This window comes from Micropterus salmoides, unplaced genomic scaffold (genome assembly GCF_014851395.1).
Source record: "Micropterus salmoides isolate LMB-PRFRI ecotype aquatic unplaced genomic scaffold, ASM1485139v1 Ms_hic_scaffold_23, whole genome shotgun sequence".
Lineage (NCBI taxonomy): Eukaryota > Metazoa > Chordata > Actinopteri > Centrarchiformes > Centrarchidae > Micropterus > Micropterus salmoides.
This window is the reverse complement of record NW_024041484.1, coordinates 6,293,517-6,320,814: the sequence shown is the minus strand read 5'-3', so window position 1 is coordinate 6,320,814 and position 27,298 is coordinate 6,293,517. Positions and strand designations below refer to the sequence as shown.

The window sequence follows — 27,298 nt, the reverse complement described above, 5'->3', positions numbered from 1 at the left end:
CTTTCGCTGTCGTGTCGGTCCAGGCGCTGCTCTTCCGCGGGTTACGCTTTTTTCGTTCCGTCGGCATTACGTTGTCAACTGGCATTTGGGTCGGGGTCTTCTGCGTTTTCATCGCGGTGCATCTGGGAGTCTTTGTTTTTTTTTTTTGATTGATTTATTCTTTTTCTTTCTCCCACCCTATTGGCGACCAGGGTTCTTGCCTGCCTGTTGCTGGGGTAGGTGTGGCACAGTCGTGGCGCCCCACTCTCACTAACAACTACATTCTTTAACAGGCATATGCGCACACACATGTACACACACACACATCGCACACAGACACAATCAGTCTCACACATAGACACAAACAAATTTAGGTTGTCCCTGGTAGAATTATTCCTGATGCTTTTCTTTCAGTCACTTATTTCAATTAATTATTATTCCAGCTCTCGTGGCTGTGCTGTGTTGCTTATTTAGTGTGTGTGACTGTTTCTTGTTTTCATTTTTCTCTTAGTTGTCTTACTATGTCAGCTGTTCATTGCTGCTGTTTGTCTGGTTGTCTTTTACTATTATTATTATTTTTATTGTTTGTTTTTGTTTGTGTTTGTTTGTTGTGTTTTTCTCCTCCTCCCCCCTCTCTGTTCTATTGCAGGTTTCGTTGCTTTCTGCAATTGGTGTTTCCCACAGCTTTTCCCTGTTGTCCCCACCTTCCATCCCCCTTTCCCCCTTCTCTTACAGGTGTTGTCCTTTCTCTGTGCTGTCTGTTTGTGCCCCCCCATCTCCGTGTCTGCCCCCCTGTCCGGCCCGGTGACAAATCAATACATAATTAAATAAATAATAAAACAGACAAAGGAGTATTTTAATACTCTCTTGTTATCATTATACTCCATACCAGGCTGCAGGACAGGTTTTTAAAAAAAACAAACAAAAAAAAAGTCTTAAAGTCTTAAATTTAATATCCTAAAAATAAGGCCTTAAAAGTGTTACATTTCGTTTACAAAGGCCTTTTAATTTAATTAACTTTCAGAATTTATTTAATCGTTTCATAGGGTTAAATAAAAAAACTTTTTGTGTGTGTACAATTTAATCTGCTTGGTGTGACTTGGATGTCATACGGCAGTACAGGTAACGTTACTGTTTACTGTTTGCTGTGCACAAGCTCTGACAAAACATCTCTGATGTGGTACTAACAAGCTAACGTTAGCTCGTTGACTCAGAATGGGCAAGTGTCTGAGGATAAATCTGTCCTTACATCGATGACAGTTTTTAAAGATGTAAATGCGTTCCGATATGTGCTTTGATATCGACAGCATGAATGAGGAAATGAAACGGTGGTGTCAGAGAGCTCAGGCTCTGCAGGAAGGGAGGAGTCAGAGAGAAACTGACGGTTTTAACTTCAACTTATCCTGCAGACCTAACCTTCTTCATGTGTAAATCACGTGCATGCAAAAGGCCCCTGGGAAAAAACAGGCAAATACGAAACAAACTCTCATGTGACGTAACATGTGGGATAATTAATATTTACACACCTAAAATTGACATATACCAGCCCAAATTCCAGAAAAGCGGTCATATGAGCTCATCAAGCTAGAGCTGCAGCTCCAGACCATGACCACCACCATCTGAACCAAATAAGTTTATCTTGGTCTCATCATCCTTAGTCAACTTCTCTTCAGCAAACTTTTTGCAGCAAATTTACACTGTTATACAAGCTGTCCACTCACTACTTTACATTGTAGCAAAGTGTCATTTCTTCAGTGTCGTCACATGGAAAGTAAAGTAAATTATATTAAAAAATGTGAGGGGTGTACTCACTTTTGTGAGATACTGTAATTCCTAAATCAGTCATTTTAAAGAGTAAGTGGACTAGCAATATCAAGAATACATCCTTCATGCGACTATTCAAAGGCTTATCAAGTTTACAATTTGATTAAAATGGTAAAACAATCTTGGTTCCATGGTTTCTCCATTTAGTGGGTTCCATTTTTGGCTGTCTTTGAGGTTTATTGTCCTGTGTCCTCTGATTGCTATCGCAGTTAACACAAGAAGGTTGTTAATCTAATTACCTAAGTACCTGTACTGCAGCAATCTGCTGTTCCCATGCTGCCTGTTCCTCCTGAGCTGCAACAATCAGCCTGACCTCTGAAGGGTTCCAACTTTGTTTCCGGCCTCCAGACCAACCTCCAGGTGCTAAAAATAGGACAGGACAGCTTAGAAAATGTAGTTAAAACAGTTATAATATAGTACATAAATCAGATATACAGATTATGTATATAAAATTATATAAGGTTAATATAGATCACAGAGAGGTTTCAGAGACTTCAGACTTGGCATCTCTGGTGAGGCCAGAGATGCGGTTATTGCCAAAAGTATGGAGGAAAATGGTGGAAGCCAGAGAAAAAGAATGATTAATCAATATGAACAGGCCATGAGAAAATTGGAGAGCGCGCATTACAGTTCATGGAAACAAAGAACTGACAAATTTTACCAGTGAATGGCAGGAGACAAAACAGCTTAGAACAAAGTTATTGTCAGAAGATGTCAAGGCGTCCTTATCCAGGAACTGAGGTGAGTATGGTGAGTGTCATCAAGCTCAGACTGAGAAATATTATGACTATGGTGGCAACATGTATAGAATTAATCCATATTTACATGTGTGGCATAAATATATCCATGATATTCCATTTCATATATAGAGTATGTGCTTGGGAGTTAAGTGAAAACAAGTGTGTTACAATTCAGCCGGTTTGAGTGTTTTCATAGAGTTCATGTGAAGGGGGTTTGTTTAACAGTCCACTTAAGTAAACAACATGTGTAAACATCTGTGGAAGGTGCAGAGCAAACCCAAGGTCAGCAGATGAGTAATGGGTCGGATGATCATGAGATGAGACACAGTGATTTCTTCAGTTTTGATGCATTTTGCTTTCTGTGTAAGACTGGCATCAATTATTGGGGACTCACTTCGTCTTGCAGCTAAGATGAACCCTGTCACCATGTGTGAATAATATGTTTCTGAATGTTACTAAATACCATTTGATTGATTTCTGTCTCAGTAAAATATTATCTTTATTAAAACCTTTCATGCATGGTGTCCACATTTGTGGACAGTTATTTTAACTCCATTTTGGGTTAATGTATCATGGTTATGTTCTCCAAGCCATTTGATTATGGTGTCAGTTAATTGATAGCAGCATTGTAACAGTGGTTACTCTCTTGTTTTCCAAATATTCATTGCTTGATGACTCCAGCAATCCATGATGGCCGATTGTGATGGCCATGTGCTAAACGCATTAGGCATATCTGTCTAAACTTTTATTCTAGGTCAATCGAGGTAAAAAAAAAAAAAAAAAAAAAATATATATATATATATATATATATATATATAATAGTACGTACAGTAAAGTATGATTAACGTGTTTATGCTTTATAAATTAAAATTTAGAGTAAAATGTAGTTTTTAGACACCAATAACCAACTTTTCTGTAACCTGCTAGTTTATCTATTCTACTTTTTCAAAGATGTGATGAATTGAATTATATTATAATACAACAGACATTTAATAAATATCTATACATGAATAAGAATGCAAAAGAGCATATTGCATGAAATGGCAACTTTTGACTGCCTTGCAGGTTTTCACATGAAATAAATAAGTATTATACTCACGTACTGGAAAGATATCAGTTTTAACTAGAAATATGTGATCCGTTAATTTGGAAAGTTGAAATGTTAAAACTGAGACGATTCAATATGAAGTTAGCTCAAGATAAAATATTACTGGGTTTTCGCATACATGTAACTACAGCTATACATACCACTTTGAGTGTTTTTCCACTATTTGTTCCTAAAATATGTGTTTTATTGTCAGTTTTAAATATTTGAGCTTGAATACACAGTACAACATGTCATAAAAAAAAAAGTTTTGAACCATCCAGAGAGACAAAATTCTTCTGTAGGCGTAGGATTCATATTATGAGTAAAATAAGACATTTTGTTACGTGTTTAGAGTGAAATCTGTACAGCTCCACATATTATTGACAACATCATTACATTTCAACAACCACTGAAATAAATAAAAACCAAAAAAATTAATATAATGGGATAGATTTTTAAAAAAAGAACATAAATGTAAGATTTAAAGTTCAAAATGCAGCAACAAGTTTAAAGTTAGAAAAGTTTAATTATTGCAAAAATGTGTAATCGAAAAGTTACATAGAAAAAAGTAAATGAATGAAGTTATACTGCACATTGTTGCAGCTCCTCTTTTCAACTTGTGCGTTGAATGCTCCATTTTAGTTACGGAGTGAAGCATCTCACTTCTACAAGATCTTTGTTGGGAGATGCGCATACAGAGTAACTACTCGTAACTACTAGCCAATCAGAAACCGAGTAGGGCGGGTCCTAACAAGCCCGTAACCACAGCTTCAGTTCAGCTGTAAATGTTCCCAAACCAGCTTTACAACCTAGTCTGCAGCAAGAGTTTCAGAATGGTAAGTTATTCATTTTTAACAAATGTATCTTTCATACGTAACGTTTTAACTCACAGTGACAACTTTAGTTTGATTGACTGGAGGATCAACCTGTTCTCACTCCCAAGTCATCACAAGGATGCAACAGTTTGTAGTTCACTGGGGATCCCTGTAGCATCATAATTCAACACAGTGGGTAAATCCCTGTAGCATCACTTCTGGACGGTAAAGGTAGGTATATGATATTTAACAGAAAAGCCTGAGTAAGGTGGTGTTTACTGACGTACGAACTTATTATAACCCAAAACATGATCTTTTCCATGATCTTACCCTAACCAAGTACTTTTGTTGCCTAAACCTAACCAAATTGCAATGTTTCACAACTTTAACAACGTGGTGTTTCAAAATGGCGATGTTGAATCGCAACGTTAAGGAGTTATTTTGAAAGTAATTGTAAAAAGTGTCCTTTTTCATGACATCCTAGTGTGGTTGACAAGCTGCACTGAGGCAGACAAAAAGGCACTACAGAGAGTTATTAACTCAGCTCAGAACATCACCAACACACAACTGCCCTCTCTCACTGACATATATAGAACCTGATGTCTCCGCTGGGAAACAAACATAATCAAGGACTCATCCCACCCAGGTAACCTTTTTACTCTGCTGCCCTCTAGGAGACGCTATAGGTCCTTAACAGTTTTTTCTCTGTGTGCCATAAAAGAACTGAACTCTGAAACACAGGAACGCTGTGACTATTGAAACATCATGGCTGAGAGCAATAATATCCAGCGTTGTCTACAATTCCATTTGATTATAATCTTTACATCTCTGTCATTTTTATATACTGCATCATAAGTTCAACATAGGTGGAGGGAAGAGGAGATGCACCAAGTACCTCAGCAATAGCTGTAAAATCCTTTTAATCTCTGGACACCAGACCTGTAAATTGTTTTCAACCTCTAAATAAAAAGTTAGACTGTACCATTAAAGCCTAGCAAATTAAGCTTCTTTCCAAACCTCTAACTTCAGCTGCTTCAGATACTTCACTTTATTTCAGGAGGTCTTCTGCCTGCCTGTTTAAAAGTATTTCTCCTAATGTGGACCACCTGCCCTTAATACATACATACAAATTAGGGCTGGGCAGTATATCGGTATATGAAGTATACCAATATAATTTCAAAAGACATATGAAATTAGACAATACCGTTTATACCGATATAGTTTGATTGAATTATATTGAGTTAATTAATGTTTCCGTAAAGTCCTGCCGGCATTTGCTCCTCTCTCTCCCTCACCGTGCAGCCCAGCCCCTCCCTCTGCGTCTGCACGCAGCCGTCTACTCACAAAGTCTCTGACAAGATGGACAAGATACCTGGCTTGTAAAAAGAAAAGCAACGGTTCATTCAGTATTTCCCACACATACACTTTACTTCGGCAGTCCGCCCACATTAGGGGACACATTGTAGCATTTATCAGAGAAACAAGGTGATTATGTTACAAGTCGCAACAAATTGGATATTTTACAAGAGCGAAAAAGGTAAAGCGACAGTGAACACACCAGTTAGATGTTATTCGTTAGCTACCACGTTGGTTTTGTTTTGATAGGCTATGTCATCAATACGCCTCCTCAACAAGCAGCTCAGTTGCTGCTGTGAAGGGAATCACGGGAGAAAAAGTCCTACTACTGATAGGACATACAGGGAGAGAGAGACAGTAAAGCCCCTTTTCCACTGCACGGTACCAGCTCACCTCGCCTCGACTCTATAATTAAAACAGTGAAATAAGAAACAAACTAAGTTAGAAAAAATAGTAAAAACATGCCCGCTAAAACGCCCCCCCCCCCCCCCTCCTCCCGAGCCCGCTTAGCAGAAAATACCGATATAAATTTTATACCGGAATTCTGCCTAACAGTACCGGGATAGAAAATTGTATGATGACAGCTCTCATGTGTGAAGTTTCAGTTTAGAGGGCCGAGGGCTCAGCAGAGGCTTAAAAGGACCTTTTGTAGTTTCTAATCCAGTTCTGAAAGAGACAAAACAAAAATAATGAAATGGATTAACAGGAATTAAACTGAATTTTACAAAATAACTTCTGCTCCATTTTGTAATTTGAACCGGCAGTACAGCAAAATTTTCCCAGTTCTGGGATATTGGTGTTTGTGTTTCTTGTTTACTGTGTTTCCTGTTTTAGTTGCTCTGCGCCTGGTGTCACTGTCTTGTTTTGCTTCTTGTCTGTGTGCTTCCTGATTGTCTGATTAAGTTCACCTGCGCCTCATTGTCTCCTCCTCTCTAAGCTGTTTATGTGGTCTGTTCCCCTCCCACCGTGCCGTTTCATACTGCTTCTCAGTTTATGTTTAGAGGTCAGCACTGTTCCTTGTGTTCCCCAGTGTCTTTTGGATTTCGACTGTTTCTGTTGATTTATCACCTGTGTTTCTGGATTTATGTTGCTTCATCTTAGACTGCCTGCCTCACCTCAGTTGTAAGTTCAACCATGTGTCGGTAAACTTTGTAAATCTGCTCTGCCTGGTGTTTGTGCCTGGGTGGGTGCAAATACAATGTTTTTTGTCTGTCAGCTTTGAAGCTAAATGTAAAAGAAATGATGTATTTATTTGATGTTGATTGTTAGAGGCTTACTATATGACACGGGTTTCCAAAGCAGTAACTGATGCAGCTTTTGATATTAAGGGTGAACAAATGTCCCCCCCCCCCCCCCCCCCCCCTTTTTTTTTTTTCTTGTTTGCTGAGTAATAATAAAGTAGCTTTCTGTAATAAAAAAGACAGTGTTGAAAGTAAGTGTGGACTTACCATGCTGTATTTCTCATATACACTAGCCTAATGCTTTCAGATTAACAACTGTAAGGCTCACCTCTCTGAGCCACCTTCAACCCAAAGCATAACACAACATATTTGACAAAGGGCCCCATCTCTATACACCTGAACCTAATTTTGAATTGTCCAACATAGAGATACTTCATGGGAAGTTGTAAAAATGCACTTATCACTGAAGTCCTGGGACTGACAGGAGCTGCAGGGCAGACAAACGGACCAGGGCCCCGTTTCAGAAAGCGGCATTAGTGCAAATTCTGAGTATGTTAAGCTTGAGATGAGAGGGAAACTCTGGGTTTTCTGTTTCAGAGAGCGAGATCAGATAAACTCTAGATCAGTAACTCTGGCAACTGATGCTGTTGTCTGACACACTATTTCCTTTCCTCATTCATGCTGTCGATATCAAAGCACCTCTTTAAAAACTTTGAAATCCCGGTTGGAAAGGCTAGCCTATTGGTTTTTTCATCCAAACTTAAACATGACAGCTTTTATGATCAATCTCTCCTCGATGTAAGGACAGATCTCTGCACATCGTGGATTTATCCTCAGCACAGAATAAAATCTATGTCCGTCTTTAGGTATAACATTGTGACAGTTGCGCTAAAAACATTACTGCAGTAATCACTGTTTAAACTAATCTGTAACCTAGAAAACTGATCAATGAACAAATCTTTCATTGTAGTCTCACTGATTGGAACATTCCTATCTTATCATACTGGAGATAACGTGAATATTTTGGCGTGAGGATGACTGTGGTGCAGCTGAAACAAATAGGCTTAAATGTAGTGTAGTATCCAATACTTATGCATTTGACTGATAACAGTTCCAAATGGCACTGTAGCAGCAAGACAGAGGGTCAGTGACCTTCTACGGGAAGAGCAGTGATTGGTGGTTATGTAGGGACTGAACCCTTCTATAAAACTTGACCTCTAACCCCTTGTTTTGTTACCTCAATAGTACTGTACCCCTCTATGGGTTTGACCTTTTATTTTGCAGACTCAAACCCTGCTATGGTACCTAACAGATACCTAAACATGTCCTATATAAGCTTTGTTTGACGTACAGAGAGACAGAGTGGCCATCGGGCTGGGTCACTCTCCAAGCTGCTTCAGAGCTTGTAATTGATGCTGAACTCTTTGATTTAATAAACATTTTATGATCAAGAACAGTATCAAGCGGGTTTCCTCTCAACACATCATCGCAGCATTATTGTTCAGACCCCACAGTAGTTTTAAGTGAGGTTTTTATTATTAGCTGCATATATTCTGAATGTGTTTTGACAGTTTCATGAGTTAACTGTTTTATATCTGATCTATACCTATTTTCATAATCAGGTAGCAAATTGCCACTGGCATCTAGTCCTGGCAGGTTGCAGCCTATTAAATATAGCCTTCCTATTTAAAATGAATGTAATGTGGGAGAATTCAAGCACTTTATCATTTATTAAGGAAAGTCCAGTCTGGTAAATGATTGTGCAACGCTGTATAAAAAGTGCTAATGTTAGCGTACTGACTCCTCCCTCCACTCCTGCGTTTTAGAGCCTATCAGGGTCCGTGTTGGCAGCATTCATATTTATAGCTCCACCTGTGGATCTGCCTTTATTTACCTGTTGCCATGGTGAATCGTAGTATTGGAGCTCCATTGATGATGGCTTTTATTCATCCCCAAGCATGGGCTTCTATCAGGCTCAACATACTCAGAGTTGATTGAACTAATTCTGATCAGCTGTTCTGGAACCAAAAACGGTTTCCCACCTCAGGCTCAATCAACCCAGAGCTCAGGGATAAGGGAGTTTGTTAAGCCTGCTTTCTGAAACGGGGCATGAAAACTCACTTGAATGGCCCGTGTTCTGTCAGTACTTGGTTCAGCTGGAATCTGGCTGGGTTGTCAAGCTGCTGTGGGCAGGGATCATTCCAAGGTCTGCCATCCCTGTCTGTTCTTTTCCAATGCTGATAAGTGTATTTCTGTCATAGGTAATCCAAAAGGTCAAATGTAACGAGGTTACAAGGAGCTACTAGCCACCACATCGGCACTCACCCTGTCCTGTTTTGGCCTTTTCCCTCTTCTTTATTGAGTTATATACCTTTTGTGCATGTAATAGGTTTGCAAAGTGAAAAAGCCCAAGGGAGATCCCATTTCCCACAGAAAACTCTGCTCTGAACTGCATGAAAACAGCTCGTTTTTAGTCCAGCCGTTTCCCTTTCATCCCTTTGACAACACATGGATGAAAGCAAAATGCGCGTCATAATGCTCGCCAAGCAGCTAGTCCGACACGCCCTCAAAAACTGCAGTGGAAAAACACACTGAGCTGCAGCACACAGTGACAAGACGTTCGCCTGCTGCCTCTCCTCTCCCTTCCAAACATTAGCCACCCTCCAGACAGTCAATGGACATAAAGTTGTTACTGTGATGTAGAGACAGAGCTCTGTTAAAACTTCATGGATGAAAGATACATTTGTTACAGATTAATAACTCACCACACTGAAACTCTTGCTCCACAGCTGAACCAAGCTGTGTTTACCGGCTCTTCAGGACCCGCCCTTCTCTACTTCTGATTGGCTTAGTCCTTAACTAGGAACTGCGCATGTCCAACTCCCAACAAAGATCTTGTAGAGTTAAGATGTATCAATCCATAGCTAAAACAAAGCATTTAACACACAGGGTGAAAAGAGGAGCTGCAGCAATGAGCAGTACGACAAAAATATGGTGTCTTTTGAAAATGTAAACCTGTTCTGGTACAACCCCTAAATAAAATCAGCATAATATGACCTCTTTAGGGCTACCCCCAACTAAAGATTTTGCTAGTGTGGTGTCCGAACAATAATGCTGCGATGATGTGTTGAGAAGAAATCCGCTTGACACTGTTTTTGATCATAAAAGTTTATTACATCAAGGAGTTCAGCATCAATTACAAGCTCTGCAGCAGCTTGGAGAGTGACCCAGCCCGATGGCCACTCTGTCTCTCTGTACGTCAAACACAGCTTATATAGGACATGTTTAAGTATGTTAGATACCATATAAGGGTCCAGTCCCTTCATAAACACTAATCACTACTCCCCCTATCACTGGGTCAGAGGTCAAATTCCATAGGAGGGTTCACTCTTTACACACCCATCAATCATTACTCCCCCTTAAGAGTTCACTGAGCCTCTGTCCAGCTGCTAGAGTGTTATTTTAAACTGTAATGGTCAAATGCACATATGTTATACACCACACTAGTTGACTAGTCGTTGGTTCAAGTCATTAGTCAACTAGTTGTTGCACTTTTATGATTAAATTTTATTATTAAATGACTTAAAGATATATTTTTAGGGCATCAGTAAATAGTTTGAGTTCCAGGGTTGAGAAATAATGTTTAAAGTAACAGTGTTAAAGGATTTCGGTATTTTTAAACCTGGACACTATTTTCAACACTGGCTGTTTTAAAATGTGGAAGGTGAGGTTAAGCACACTTTGCTGCCAATACTTACTTCTTACTAGTTTTGTAGCTAATACTTTTACTTGATACAAGTTGATATTTCCTTCAAACTGTTTGCCAGCAGGTCATTTAAGCTCAGTTTTTGGGAATGGTGGTCCACAGTAAATCTTCTGCACCTGAAACACCATACCTCTATACTGTATATGTTGCCTCATATTTAGTTTGTTACTGAACAATAAGTCATTTAGAAATTCCTGTGTTTCTCAGCTTTAGCTTTATTCCCTAAGTGAACACTGCAGCGTCATTACTTGCAAACTAAAGATGAATAAAACTGAGCTTAGTCTGTTAGTTTGTTCCTTGATTATTACTGGCACATTTCTGTAGTAACAGTTAATTTGGATATTTCAATGTAAACCCTCAAGAGTTCATCAAATGAATTTCAAATTTATGTTTGTATTTGCTGTGAGTCTCCAGAAAATGTAACACAACTTTATTCTGGAGTACAATAGATCATATTGTCTGATTTGTCTTATATCCACTTCTTTTGCAGTCTTGAAAGAATATACATTTGAACAATAGTGAACCTCTGGAATCACAAGAATGATACAGGTTTCTCTGTGGTTGGTTAATCAAAGGAATTTCCTGGGTGACTAGATTAAGTGTAGTACTAATGATTGAGAGGATTTTAGCTAGAAATATTCTTTAGCATAACAAGTGTTCCCTTTTTGTTTTATTTTTTTTAATCCAGTCACAGTGCTATGCAGAGATGAAGACTCATCACTGATCATGAAGGTCAGACCTTCTACAAGAGGGGGGGTCAGCATATGCCTTCCGAAGTACAGCATCATCTTCCTCTTTCCGGCTGTGTTTGGGTTAATTTTTGTGCTACGTAACATGGTCTTCCTGAAGGTGAGAACTTATGTTTTACTGGGACCACTTGAAGGATAGACCTTGTTCAAAATGTTTGTAATATTAGTCAGAAAACAGGAAAATGTTGTCTCATTATACCAATACAATTCTTCATTGCAAATAAATGCAATTTGAGTTAAATGGTATTTTTTTTGCTGATTTCCAGCAGCCACTCTTCTAATTAGAGGAAACAGCTGGCATTATTCTATACTTTCCATCTCATGATGAGACCAAAACCATCGATGTGTTCCAACTTGACTTCTTCCCTTTCCTTTTTTGTGCAGGTAATAGGTTTGCAAGTGAAAAAGCCTAAAGTCCACCCCAAAGAGTTTCCATCTCCCACAGAAAACACTGTTCCTGAACTGCCTGAAACAGCTAATTTGTAGTCCAGCCCACGCGTCATAGGCAATGTTTGCACGCAGGCCTTAAAGGGGCTATATGTAGTTTTTATTATTAATTGTATATCCTTTTTGTCAATAGGCTGTAACCTCACATGCCTGTTTTCTCTGTTGCCTGCATCAGCCACTATTTTGCTATTTACGTGAAGATACTGTGTCCGGATGTAGCCCTGTGTGCGCTCCTGAGCCTCTCTACGACTATAGCAACAACACCGCAGCTAATGAAATGCAGTCCACTAACACAACAAAACAAGCGGCTCCCGGCACAACACAGACTTTGACATACACTCCATGTAAGGATAATAACAACAATAAAGGTGGTCATTTTAATGGTGATATCCTAAGCATATAATAAATAACTAGTTACCTGCAAGTTGCTGATGCCAAACAACATTGTCAAGCACTGATGTCTTTCTGGCTATTTGGAGCAAAGCATCTTGCCAAACTATGAAAACCTTTTTTTTTTTTTCAACCACAAATGGAAGTAGGCTACTGGCTTAAATTACATCTATCAGGGCTCCTCAACTACATTTGTTCTAAGCAGACACTGTGTGGGCCAGACTAAAAAATAAATGCCATATTACTGTTTTAATATTTTCAACTTCAGCAAAATGAACCTTTTTATTAGCTTACGTCAATGTGAACAGACTCCTTAAAAATAAAAAAACATCATAGGCCTAAATCCATAATGATAAATCTACATAGGCTACTACAGAGGCCTGCTTAAATATAAAATGCTCTCAGACCCCTGCTGATGAGTTTACTGAGGAGTGATGATTAAAATCTGTAATTGTAAATGTAACTCTGATTAGCATGATATATGAGTACATTTAGTTTTAAGACTGTTGTCTGCCCTGTTAAAATGACAGTTAAGGTGAATTACAGATAGCCTAGCAAAGCGAGCTAACTAGCTCCACACACGGCCGTTAGCTCCACCGTCTTGTCCAAATATTGTCACTTCCGGGGACTTCCTGGTTGCAAAAAATCAACATGGCGGGGCCCTGTCTGGCTAAACTATGTCAACTTCTTTAATACAGCCTATGTCATGAGTCTGCAAACAGCGAAAGTTAAGAGTTGGTAACCTAGCTGAGAAGGTGGAGCTGTGCAGCTTGTCGCTTGCAGCTCTTTATCTAACAGCTCACTGTGTCTGCTCCTGACTGTTGCATTACTCACTGCAATATTTCAAACTGGTCTGCTGTCAGAAAACTGTTAAATGACGATTGTCTTGTTGTGTAGACGAATTTTTGATAATTGAAAGCGGTCATCGCTGATCTCACTTACAGATTGCATTTCGTGTTACTACTTCAAAATAAGCAGCAGGAAATGCATGGGCATTAGCAGTAATTTAATCCAGCATTTTTTTCACAACTTACACTGCAAGATAAAGCTATTGTTCTCTTGCACTTGAAGCCAAAGTACACTTTTTTTTTTTTTACTCAGTAACAGATGGGATTGAAAATGTAGCGAAGTAGCCTACAATACTTTTAACAAAACATACTAAAGTAAAATTACAGAGTAAAAATACTTTAAAAAGTACAACTACACAAACTACTCAATTATAGTAATGTGAGTTATTGTAATTTGTTTCTTTCCACCTCTGATACTAGCTGATGTAAGGGAGGGCAGCCAGATAAAATTACATTAGCTCGGACCTGACGCTGTTTGCTTTGTAACGATCAATTTAGATTTATTGTCTTCTTCTTCTCCACCGTCTCAGTCACTGTAACTTAGGTGACCCAAATAATATACAATACTTTAACAAAACAGAAGGAGAGCAACACAAAGGAAGACTCATCCACTACAGTAACTTTCTGTCCTTTCCATGACATTTATTACCGTTTTTGGTGCTGCACAACACACATGCCCCACAACTCTCTGGCGCTCTCTACTGTTTCCGCTCAGACATCTAGCACGCACGTAACTCAGTTGGGTAGGAAAAAAAGGGAATTTGTGAGCAGATGATAGCAAGGTAAAGAAGAGAGCCACGTGTTTAATAATGGCTTTTGTGGAACTTTTTCGTTTCACTGTCGCTCTGTCTAGCGCAGAATCGGATTTGGGTCACGCTCGCCTAGCATCTAATGTGGCCCTCAAAAACACTAGCGGAGAAACACATTGAGCTACAGCACACAGTGACAAGACGGCTCTCCCTATGGAACGTTAGGCAGTCAATGGACAAAGTAGTTACTGTGATGTAGAGACAGTGTGCAGTTGATGAAAGATAAATTTGTTACAGATTAATAACTTACAACCAATCTAGGTTGCACAGCCGCTTTGGGAACATGTACAGCTGAATCAAAGCCGTGGTTACCGTCCAGCTCATTCTGCTTCTGATGGGTTACTAGTCCTTAACTAGATACTACGCATGAAGTGAGATGCTTCACTCTGTAGCTAAACGGAGCAGTCAACACACAGGGTGAAAAGAGGTGCTGCAGCAATGTGCTGTATGACAAAAAGAGCGTCTTTAGAAAATTAAACCATGTAAATCTGTTCTTGTCCAACCCCTAAACACAATTATGAACCTGAAAATTAGCATATGCCCACATTAAAATTCCTCCTTAACCACCTGCTTCATGTTATGGCAGAACATTGTGTCCTCTTACATTTAATCTTATGTATGATATTTTATTATTAGTATTACTATTATGAGAGAGAGAGAGAGATGCGCATTGTGGTAGTATGGTTTTTATCATTAACCTTTCCTTCTTCTATACCCTTTTGTTAGTCTGTCCACATTTACTAGGGTTTAGGTCAGAGCTGTGAGATTGTTTAGTGTTTTCCCCCTCTTGTTGTTCCTCTCCTCTCCTTGAATGTTCATTCAAGGCTGGGAGAGGATCTCTGTTCCCCAAAACATAGAAACCTAGACGTGTGTGTGTGTGTGTATGATTATGCATCCCTTTGCTTGGGGCCAGACGCCCAAAGATGCCCTAGGCAACAGATCTCTGGACCAGCTGTATATGTCTTATAGTACTTCTCTGTTTATTCTCTTTTATTAATAAATTCTTCAAAGACAACGGTTGGTTGTCACTCAATTATTTGCTTAATCCCTCACCAGCAATATACAGTTTCCACAACACTTCACTTTACCTCTGTCATTTCCACTATGATCTATAAAGGTTCATTAGGTGAAATCAGTAGGTATAATAGCTGTAACTTAAGTGAAGTCCCTTATTATTTGTCCATTAAGTGTGGTTCACACCAACAAAATCTTTTAAGGTTCTTGCCTTGTGCAAAGCAGATTCAGTATCTTCCCCATGGGTCAGTTTTAAGATCACAGAGAAGGCCACAGGGGAAATTGGGAGTGGCAGAATTTCCCACAGCTAAAAACTGAACTGCTCTTCAACCCCTTATCAATATTCATCATTTTGGACTTTGGGGCATGAAAAACTTCCATATTGGCCCTTTTTATTTTATGTAGTTAATTTACTTTTAGTACACTTGGTTGATGCATCTTTGTTACACCCCCCCTCCCCATGCCAGTTTCAGTTTCAGCATAAAGGGAACTTCACCATCATCTACCCAAAGGTTTCCACTCACCGTAACATGCATGACGGCTTCTGCACCTTCCAGCCACCGTCCCCTAAGTACGCTCTGGAGGAACGCCTCCTACTAGACTCCATTGCTTGGCCTGAAACTTCAGTTCTACCAGATCCTCTTTCCCTGGAGCAGACCAGTGATCCTGCCCACAGCAGCTTCACCATTCTCCCACCAGGGAGGGGAGGAGGAGAGTGGCACGTAGGGGACCAGCTGGACGTTATGATCCAAATGTATGACTTTAAGGGTCGCCCAAAAACGTCTGGGGGAGATCTGTTATTCTCCAGGCTGCACAACCTGAAGCTTGGTGCAGGTGTGGCTGGACAAGTGGTGGATCATCTCAATGGCTCCTACTCTGCTGTGTTCTCTTTACTCTGGGAAGGAGGCGCACAGGTTGAGGTGAGCCTGAACACTATCATGTTGACTTTAGTTGTACTGTAGGTGTCCAATTGATCATTCACAAAAGCCCCACACCCCTGAGTTACTGTTGATACCCCTGTTAACTTTCACTTCTCGCACCACTTGAATTCCTTAGTAATTGTGAAACTCAGCTCACAAGAAGGTTCAAGTATGCTTTTCAATGTCTAGTCAGTGGTCTCTACATAGAATGGAAATTACATTTGTCTCACAGCTCTACTGTTAAATGGTGTGATTTAAAAGAAGAGCACTAAATTCTTCTGGGAAACTTTGCATCTTAATGAACACAACTGATAAAGGAAGCTCATCTCCTGGAAAAGGATGGCCACAACGTGATAAACCTTAATTCTGTTTCCACAGCACACTTCTGCTAACTGGGCTAGTACCGCTCAGGCTGTGTCACAAGCGAAGCGCCACACCTCTGGTTTCCATCCCTCATTTTGCCAGTGGAACATCTAAACACTTCCATATTGCTACACTGAAACACAGGCTGTTTCAGAAACATGTCACGTTGTCTAGAAGCAACCCACTGAGACATGGGCCCTAACTCATAACGTGAGTAAGGGGAAGATGATGTTGAAATAGCCCCCAGTTCGTAGCTCTCTAACCACAAGCCCAGGTGGTTGTGGTGGTTGTTGTTGAGTTTCAAAGGGAGACGAGCAATAAATCCATAATAGGGGAAGGGTGCTACCCCCATCAGCCAGTGCAAAACTTCTGTCTCAGGTGCTGAGGCAGAACCTTGTTAGGGTAAACCAATAGCGAAGCCCGAGGGCTATTCATGTATTCATAGAACTGGAGTTCCAGGTAACTACACCTGAGACAAGGTGTGCAGCTTAAAACACTAGTACTTGATTTGTCTTTATTGACATGACTGACCAGGACTGGACAGTGAAAATTCTGGTTCTCTGTCCCATCAGGTGACGCTGGTTCACCCTAGTGAGGCTGTCACAGTGCTGCGCAGGCTGAACAGTGAACAGCCAGACAGGGTTTATTTCCACAGCCTCTTCCGTTCTGGCTCTCTTTCTGAAACCACTACCTGTAACGTCTGCCTACGTCCAACCCAGCAGCCGCTGTGCAATTACACTGACCTCCGTACAGGAGAGCCTTGGTTCTGCTACAAGCCAAAGAATCTGAGCTGTGATACCAGGATCAGCCACTCCAGGGGAGTTTTTAAAGAAAACCTCAAGGCAGGGGAAGAGAAACTCTTTCAAAGGTGAGGAAGCAGAGAAACAAGTGTGTGTGACTTCTAATAAACATGTATTTCTTTGATGGGAAGTTTCCCAAAGTTCAACTACAGGCAATAAACACTGACTGAAGATTTACTCTCTAAGATAATCCAAATCAAATGAATCCATCAGAATAATATGAGTAGACAATAAGAACACTGGATAGGAATTTACTGTAATTCATTTGTTTTTATTGTAAATTTATACATTTTATCTTAGATAAGTCTTGCACACTTACATTTATATTTTCTACTTTGGGACAGTGTAACAAAGTATAAACATGCTACATATTATCTCCTTATAAAGTTGATAATGCTAAAGTGTTAGCAAACAGTGGCCTATTTACCCATCCAGTAGACATGGAGCAACATTAGCATTCATTTGGAGTTGTGTTAATGGCAAAAGTAAGGCGTTTTAGCTTCTGTCTCCAGGGAAATATCTGGCTCCGCTATGTTAACCAGCTATAGTTGATAGCTTTGTCTGCTTTTTAGTGAGATGTAGTGAATAATTTGGTTAATCACAGCTTTCTTTGATGTAATCTCACATAGCTAGACATATCTCCACAGCGCTGTGTCAACTCTGGAGAAAGGTCTGGCTGTACCCATTATCATTCTACAGTAGGGGAAAAATGCTCTGGCTTGTTTGTAAATCTTTTAAACCAATTACAATCGTCTTTGGTGCTAAGCCCTGAATGCAGCGACGATGCCCCTGCAAAATAGTGTCTGGAGGAGCTTGTTTCATTTGCACAACTTGTTGTTTAAATCTATATCCCAGCAAAAGAAAAGGTTACAGCCACTGGCTTGTTTATGTTTGAGCTGTTAGCGACCAGGTTAGGGTAACTATTTTCAGAATGTAGGTTGCTTGCCTGAGTGGTAAACTGAGCACAAAAGATCCAAGAGCAGACACGGTAGCAGGGGTTAGATTTTACATAGAAGATTTCTTGAACAATAAACAGGACGGTGAACGTTAAAATCCTGTAGGGCAGTGGCGGAGAGAAGCCATACAAGTTCCAAAAAAGAAGACTGCGCTTCCATGTGCTGAGACAAAAAAACTGTCGAGGCACAAGACAAGTGGAAAAAGACACTAGACTGAGAGACTAGACGCAGAGGCCATAGCGTGCGAATTGCCACTAAACTGGCCGGTGATCAGGTGAATTCTGAGGTGAAGGGCTGGAGTTTAAGTCTGCAGAGGTTGATTGTGAAAACTTAAGGTGCGCCAGGAAGCTCCAGGTGATCTTACAGATTGGTGCCTGCAGAGAAGTGTGCCCAGGGTTTTTCCTGCATAGAGGAATTTTTGGTGCCCCCCAAAAAGATTTAAGCAAGCACAAAACGATAATCTGTGTGATCGGCTGGATGCGCAGGCTTTCTTTTCCTTTGCTTGCTTCTTCAGTCTTTAGTGTAGTTTAGTGACTTGTTTAAGCTGACTCCTTACTCATTTTCTGCTTCTTATTGTCGCATTGGAGGTGTGCAACTCAACACTAAAGAGAATTACTTGTGGAGATCTTCCAACTCAGTTCTTCAAGATTTAGTGATCCAAAGTAAACAAAATGATTCTCAAACATATCAAAAACTAACTTATATTCCTTTTCCACAACTCACAGTGGTCACTAACTATTTAACATTTTGGCTTCAACAGGTGGCATTTTATGCAAGGTATTGAATGAAGTGCTCTGTTGGTGTCGGAATCACTTTAAAAATGTATGAGACGTGTATCAAAACCAGTAACCTTAAACGATAACCAGCCCTACTATGATGTAAGTTTCAAATGAATTCCCCATTCCCTCAAACTCACTCCCCTTCTCCCTTTCAATGTGTCTATTTTTTTAACGGTTTTATTCAAGGATGATAGACATGTTTATCAAATGGTCAAAAGTACCAAGAAAATGCATAGATTTGTCATATGGCGCACGCGCACGCGCACACACACACGCGAACAGGAGACAGACAGCAGACAGTAACACTGGGAGGCAAATATGCAAGAAACACTAGGAACTAGGAGGTATGCACAGCCAGATCATAACACTGAGGTTGTTGCTGTTTCAAGTAGCTAAAGGAATTTTGAAAAGGGGTATACTGTGTGTAATACACAGCGAATGGCAGGCTTTAATCTACAGTTTACATCCAGTACAGTTTACATCTTTGATGAAAACACTGCCTTCTATGTCTCGACTCAACCAGAATGGCAGGCTATAAAACAAGCTGTAAGATGTTACTACAATCTGTAGAGCTGAAGGAAACCACAATATTGGGTTTGTCACTGCAAGCAACGCCTTGCGCAGTATACACAGTCATCTGACCCATTGTTTATATGAAAATATTAAGTAGTGCAACTTTATCTAACTTTATATAATGTGCGATTCCCACTGTAAGACATCCACCGTTGTGTCCCTGAGCAAGACACTTAACCCCTAGTTGCGTGCGACATCTGACATGTATAGCAATTGTAAGTCGCTTTGGATAAAAGCGTCAGCTAAATGAATAAATGTAATGTTGAAGGAAATTTTCAAGCAGTTGTTTCCCATTTTTGTGTTTTTGTTTTAACTTTAATTAAAAGGTTTTTATTTCTCATTCATGTCCTCGTTTCTTGTATTTATGTTGTGGTGTGTATGTGTAAGAAATATTCTATAATATGTGCTCTTCTTCAGTGGTGTCAACATGAAAGTCTCTGTTCGGGCTTCGGGAGCTGCCAGTGTCACTGTGATGCCAAAAAAGAAAGGTAAAGCATTTTTTACTGCCACCATTACTGAATAATAATAATAATACAATTACTCTTGTTCAAAACAAAATATGCTTCAAACAATGAAACGGGTAGAAAAGATGACATTTGTAAACAACTAATCACTTACCATCCCCCATATTAGCTTTAGTTGATTTTATTAGCAGCTAGCAGGTACATTAGCCACTTTTAGAAGTTAAAACAGATGCCTGTTTGTTCTCGTTGGCATCAACATAGTTTCTTCCAGTTTTGAAGACCAGTTTTGTACATTCATACTTCTTGTGAGGTATATGAAGTCCAATAAGATTGTAATCCCAGTAAACTACAAAATAATTAGACCATTTACATCTCTAGATAGTGAATTTGAGCCTCAAAACATTTCACAAGACTGTGAATGGCTAATTTTCAAAGTACAAGGTTGTTTATTTTTCACCCTTCATGCTACACACACAGAACTTAACAGATGATTAAATGTGTATTAAAACATGGTAATATTTTAACTAAATAAAATAAACACTGGGCTAAAGAGGCAACATGGGCGTATACACCCACCCAACATTCCGCAGTGCATTATTTGGAATTTGCATCTGGGGTGAATGTAAACCACAGCAACAAGATGGTAATATGGTTTTCATCTTCATATAAAAGTCTGACCATCTCAATTGCGTTTAAGCGCCAAGAATCACAGAAGAGTCCACTTCCTCTCATCTTGCCAAACAAGGTCTGCATGACGAGTGCTTGATCTGGGATGTTGATGGGGCAGGTCTCTGTAAAGATGTGGGCACAACGGTCTCTGACTTCCATTGCTTGGACAACTTGAGCCCCGTTTTGTCCAGACTTTAAGGTCTGGACAAAACGGGGCCACACAACAGACCACACTGTTGCAAGTGACATTCTTTTATCGCAATGAATGTGGGCACTGTAGTTTGTGTCAATACAGTTCCAAACCCACTGTCCTGCTGAACAGTAGTGCACCAAATACGTATTTATACACTGCTGAAAATAGTCCAACAAATGCATACGTTGAATAATGAACTGAACCTTTAAAAAAAAATATATATATAAAAATAAATAAAATAAAGTTGTGACATATTTCCAAGGATTTATGTCTTCAGTAGTAACAAATTGACTGGAGTTCCACAAACAGGTTGGGGAGAGACATTGTTTCTTTTCTTTTTTTTGTTTTATGGGATATTTTGACAGTATAAAATACGCCCATCCTTATCCTTTAACTTCTTTGCAGGTCAACCGGAGGTGAAGAGCAGCATTGTGAAGTCTGGACCTTCTGGCTATTACTACCAGGGTGCATGGCAAGCAATAATTGGTACCAGTGTTCAACAATTCAGCACCTCCTCTGACATCAGTCAGTGTCTGAAAGGCAAGAAGGTCCACCTGTACGGAGACTCCACCATCAGGCAGTGGTTTCAGTACTTCAAAGCAGCACTGCCAGGTAAGTGATCCACAGGGATTTCTGCCAACAGTTTGATTTTGTTCACACTGCAGCTTCATCTGTTCTCTTTAATACTTTTAGATCTTAAGGAGTTTAACCTGCGCGGCCCGATGCAAGTTGGACCTTTCATGGCCTTGGACTATGCGAACAACATCTTGGTGACATATCGCTGCCACGGTCCTCCTCTCAGTTATACCATTGTTCCAACCGCCGAGCTGCGTTACGTTGCCAATGAACTAGATGGCTTAACTGGAGGCATCGACACTGTCGTAGCTCTCAGCATCTGGGCTCATTTCACCCCTTTCCCCATCGAGGTCTACATCCGGCGGCTGCAGAGCATCCGCAGGGCGGTGGTGCGGCTACTGGACAGGGCTCCAGGCACACTGGTCGTCATCCGGACCGGGAACCCCAGAGCTTTGACTTCTACTATAGCACTAGGCTACAGCGACTGGTATGCGGTGAACGGTGACAAAGTGCTCAGAGCTGTGTTCAAAGGTCTGAATGTTCATCTGGTGGATGCCTGGGAGATGTGCCTCGCCCACCACCTGCCGCACGACGTCCACCCACCTTCTCCCATTATTAAGAATATGATTAATGTTCTCTTGTCCTACATATGCCCTCAAAAGGGCGGTTAGATGTTGCTCACTAACTGTAGCAGAATCAAATGAAGCAGACTAAAAATCACATTCAGATTTATTGGCCAGGTATTTGTACACATACAAGGAATTTGACTGTTTTTGTTCCTCTCTCAATGTACTTACACAAAAATAGACATACAGCACATACAGCTAAAACAAGATCACCAAGATAAACAAAAACATTAAACTGTAACATTTTTCTCTTTTTGTGTTAAAAAATGTCTCTTACATTAGAAAATATACTGTTGCCATAAACACACATACAGAAGCCCTGTAGATAGTTATCCTATCTATGCTGGGATTTCATCCAGCAGCTAACGATCTACCTTTAAGACAGAACCTGTGCTCTGCTACTTTGACTCCAAGGTAAAATGTGGTCAATGTTCACCATAGTTTGAATAGTTTGATAGTTTAATGAACTTGAACTATTTACTTTGGGAGAAAAGTACCAACAGACTACTTTAAATAGTTTGACACTTGGCAATGCGCCAGATGAGAAGATTGATGCCACTCTCATATTTGTCCATTCAATAAGAAGTTTTAACCAGTTAGCTTAGCTTAGCATAAAGACAGGGGAAACTGCTAGCATGGCTCTGTTAGAAGGAAACAGAATCTACCGGCACCTCTAAACCTTTCCTGACTGCAGATTTAACAAAGAAAAACACAAGAATAAATTAATACAAACGGATGACCAGATGATTGTGAATCAAAATGTATAATTTAAGACTTGATGAAGAAATTGTGGATTATGATACAACAACCATTAATTATGTTTACACAATTCTAATTGAATAAATGTATTAAAAATAATAGTTCAGTTAAAGTTTATAACTCTTTAAAACTCAACATTTATGTTCCTCCCCTAACTTTGGCTGGTAAAAAGGTAAAATCTCCAGAAACTTGAAAAACAGGCTGTGCCTCAATTCAGGGTCTAGATCCTGCAGATTCTGGAGTATGATGTACCATTTGCAGCCCTATGTGCTATCCCACAATCCCCTATGTACCATGCAGCTGTTTAACAGAGATTTTTAGGTGATCCTTAGCAATTCATTAAGTTGTAAAATGACACTTGACTATGTATTTAAATGGTATTTGGTGGTCATCAATCACTGGTAAATATTTTACGTGATCTAGGACCATGAAAATCTGTCTCAAAATGATTGCTGGGATGGTGTATGCACCAGATACTATTGTTATCCCACAGGATGGGCGTTTCTTACATTCTATAGTCTATACTATCTTTTAGTAGTCGGGCACCTCACTGAATTCACTGATGCTCTGCAAACTGCCCAGAAATCATTGGTTCTGGTGGTTTTTATCACCCTCTGCAGAGCTGTCCTGGGCTGTGCAGATTCCATGTCAATTTGTGATGTTTCCAGTCAGGATGCTTTCAGTTGTTCCTCTGTAAAAGTTAACAAGAAGCCACAAGAATTTTGCTATGCTCTTCTTACATTTCTATAGGAAATACAGTCATCAGGGGGCTGATTCCCAGGAATCTGAAACCGTGAACCATGTCCACCTCAGTTCCACTGATGTCGACAGGGGCGTTTGTCTTCACCTCCTTTTTCCTAAATCATCTGCTCCTTGGTTTTGCTGATGTTAAGCAGTAAGCTGTTCTCTGTGCAAAACTCTACAAGATTGTTTATTTCCTCCCAATATGAAGTCTCGTCATTGGTTTAAATTCCTGCCGATAATGGTGGTGTTGTCCGCTAACTTCACAACAGAGTTCTCTCAATGTCGGGTGTTGCAGTCAGGGGTCAGTGTACAGATGGGGGCTGAGTACTAGAGTGATGGAAAAGTGACCGTCAGTCCAAACTGTATGTAGTTTGTTTGTGAGGAAGCCATATATCCAGTTGCAGAGTGTAGTACTCATGCTCAGAGTGCTAGGTTTGCCTTTAAGTTTCATGATGTAACATATATTTACAAGTCAACATTAAATGGTTATCAGAATATTAATGCAACATAATTAAATTACATGTAACATAATACTGTTAACAAATTTATGGCTATTGATAAAACTGGTTGTGTAAAAAATTAATAAATGTGTATTTTATACTGTACTCAGGGTTGGGAGGATTCTTTAAAAATGTAATCCGGAACAATTACGAATTGTTAAAATGTAATAAATAATGTAATCCAAGTACCAATAAAAGTAATGTAACATGATTACTTTCGGATTACTTGATGCGTTGTCTGCTCAGTGTATTTTTAGAGAAATATACAAAATCTTCCATTCCCATGAAATCAAAATCCATGCTTAAATGTTTTTATATGATATGCTTTGCACTATGCCAACACCATGGCAGTTTCTGGCCCATCAATGACAAAAAAATGTGTTTTGGTATTCTTGATGATATTTAAGAGTTTGTCATTTGGAAAGAGAATTTTAAAATGTTCTCATTCTGTACTTAATGAAAAGATTTCTCAATATAATGTTGCTGAAGTATAGTGTTTCTGGGACTGGGCCCCACTGATTACTGTACAAAAACACATTTTCTTCACTGATTTTGGTGAAACTGGATCATATTTGATGGAGAAATATTAGATATATGGAGAAAATATATTCTACTTTTCTCTCATGTCCCCCAGCAGATCTGCCTCAATTCTGTGATTCAGAGTTTCCTGATGGGTACACAGCTTTACTTGTTGCTGAAGTTAGTTAACAACTAACTAGCTCAGTTGGCTGTGCAGCCACTGCTCAGATTAGCTCTCCCCGTACTGGGAGCTCGGAGCAACCTGGCGGACAGATTAGCGTCTGTAAACGCTGATCAATGTCTGCGTCACGTCCCTCGCTAGCTTTGTATTTTTACAGAAACACGTACATAAACTGTATATAAAAAAACATATACAGAAGCAAATAGAACTGCATTTTCTGTTTCATGGAAAACTTATTATTAAAGTAATCCCTATGAGTAATCTCCGATTTTACAAAATGTACCTGTAATCTGATTACATCTATTTTTTTCTGGCACTAATCAAATGTCACGGATCTTGCTTGAATGAGGTCAGCAATGAACATGACTAACTGACTTGATAATGTCAGCAATAAGCAGGAACCAGCTTGAATGATATAACAATGGATGCAATGAAAATTTAGCAATTAGCACAATGCAATGAACATGAAATCACTTTACAGTAATCAGTGACAGTATCAGCAGCAATTAGCAGAATGGAATAATAATTATCAATTTCTCAAATAAGCCAGTGTTAAAATAAAGGCCAGGTCTCAAATATAGACTAGCCTTAATGTGACTGGTGGAAATCAAGGGTGGGCAAAGTCCTGGTGCATGACATAAATATACATTCTCATCTGGCATAAGGTACTTCCAATCACTTCATCAATAAATTCAACAACATAATTGTGCTATTTTTAACACTTAAAGTTTTGTATTACTCTGTTATTTTCCTATTTCAGTCACTGTTGGTGTCCATGTGTTAATGTAGCCTTATTCAAATTCATCATCGGCACTGCTGCATTGATTATAGTTTATTTCTGTTTGCTATTTTTATTACCAATTTATTCTGTATTAATATATGTTGCCTGCTATGTACCAGAAGGGAGTTACAAAACTCTATTTCACTCACAGTGGCACAGTTCACACACACATCTAAAAATAGAGGCCTGATGCCTGTACCCTTGAGGTGAGCCGAGCTCAACGTGGAGCAGAGTGCACAATGCCCGAGACGTCGTCCACATGAGAACAACACTACATCCACCTCTCCTTCCAGGACAACAAATGAGTTTGTAAAATCACACATACAACAGTTCTTTACCAGTTGAAGTTGCTGCATCAGTTGATTTACTGATTTCTTACCGCAATGTATATCATCAAAGGCACAAAACATTGCAAGTGCACAATCTGAAAAAGCAAGTGTCAACTGTCTTTCGAATCAGCATTTAACTTTTCAATGCTGATTTGAAAGACAGTGTATGATCTCTGGCATCCAGCCTTGGCAGTCAACTACTGAGAAGTCTTTGAAGAAGGCCCTTTGGCTCAAGGGAAATAGCCCAGATCTGTTGAGTAATAACTCAGCTGTCATGGAAATAGTACAGTATAAAATTATTTCCCGGTGCAGAATTGAACAAGTGAATGGATTACAACAAACCATTGTCTTTTGGTTGATTTATTAAAGGAGAAAAACAAGGAAGTACATAAAACAAAGCTGCAGCTGGGTCAGACGTCTACTACTATCAGACACACTGGCAGCTAGATTCATCTTGAAAAACATCACCACTCTTAGTCATAACATATTCATACTCCAACTTTGGGTGTGGGAATGAGTTGCCAGTAATAATTACTATCTATAATGTCTCGTAGATTAACCTGTGGGAGAAAAATAGGGACTTTTATGATAGTTACATGTGTAAAAGTTTACACCTAACTACTTTTGTGTTTGAGACCTCTTCTTGGATTAAAGGCTGCTGCCTGGAATAATCATATAATCACCATGAAGTGAAGTGCATGCTTCTTACTTAAAGATTTAATGGCCCTGTTACAGGAAAAGGAATTAATAATAATGACTTTCCTCTTTAGGAGTGAATTATTCCATACAATGAATGCAATTATTTTCTCTGACGTATGACTAGCTAATGGTAATATACAAGGTTGTTTATTAGTCATTATGCAGCACAAGGCTGCAAGACATTATTTCATTTATTCACGTTAGTTCAGTCTATCATGAGATCACGTCTGACTAGACATGTCTACATCTGACTATTACTAACCCAAATAAATTACACGAAGCAGAGGACAACCATGACATATGAAGCAGGGAGACTGCTCCCTCACACAGTGGCCTTGAAAGCTCTACTTCCAATGGGAAAAGAGAGGCATGAAACATAACAATTTCACAGATGTTCATACCTACACACTAACCCCAGCATATCCAAGTGGACAGTATAACACCAGAGAAGGTGACTATAAGTACACAATGGTAGATATATATTTATCAGCATGAATATAAGACAGATCATTTTCTGCCACCACGCTGCAGAGATCCTTTATACTGTTCCACGTTTACAAATACAGTGTAGAGCAGACTGAGCAAAGTCTAATCTGCTGCCTGCTATTCAAACAGCGTGTCATCTTTGGTGTTTAGCTTCAAGTCATCCCAGACTACACATCTAACCCTGTCATTTCTAACAGCAGTGATGTGGGTGTTTAAAAAGTTTTGGCGATCTCAAATTACTGTAATAATAAACTTTACCTGTACATATGTTTTCTTACTGTGCAGACGCTTTGCTGCTTGCTCTTGCCTCTGCTTGCATTCTTTTGCTGAATTTCTTTATTTTTTCCTGCTAGTAATTATGAGCAGCGGTTCTTGG

At 39.5% G+C, this 27,298-nt stretch overlaps 2 protein-coding genes across 3 annotated transcripts in view; one reads left to right on the top strand and one right to left on the bottom strand.

Annotated features, from left to right (window-relative positions):
• The window catches only part of LOC119918291 (anoctamin-4-like), a 68,817-nt gene extending 65,493 nt beyond the window's left edge, over nucleotides 1-3,324 (bottom strand). Inside the window, exon 1 of the mRNA XM_038738937.1 lies at nucleotides 2,051-3,324. The gene's annotated coding sequence lies outside the window, so the exon portion shown is untranslated. The remainder of the gene's footprint in view (nucleotides 1-2,050) is intronic.
• LOC119918292 (NXPE family member 3-like) overlaps nucleotides 1-24,138 on the top strand; it is a 34,799-nt gene extending 10,661 nt beyond the window's left edge. Inside the window, exons 1-7 of one of the 2 annotated variants that reach the window (XM_038738939.1) lie at nucleotides 6,768-6,923; nucleotides 11,437-11,597; nucleotides 15,473-15,925; nucleotides 16,861-17,156; nucleotides 19,814-19,884; nucleotides 21,128-21,334; nucleotides 21,416-24,138. In XM_038738939.1, the coding sequence (XP_038594867.1) occupies nucleotides 11,475-11,597; nucleotides 15,473-15,925; nucleotides 16,861-17,156; nucleotides 19,814-19,884; nucleotides 21,128-21,334; nucleotides 21,416-21,969 (1,704 nt within the window). In that variant the 5' untranslated portion in view covers nucleotides 6,768-6,923; nucleotides 11,437-11,474 and the 3' untranslated portion in view covers nucleotides 21,970-24,138. Of the gene's footprint in view, nucleotides 1-6,767; nucleotides 6,924-11,436; nucleotides 11,598-15,472; nucleotides 15,926-16,860; nucleotides 17,157-19,813; nucleotides 19,885-21,127; nucleotides 21,335-21,415 lie in introns of those variants that run through there. The other variant, XM_038738938.1, reaches the window with a different exon arrangement.
• The last annotated feature ends 3,160 nt before the right edge of the window (nucleotides 24,139-27,298 follow it).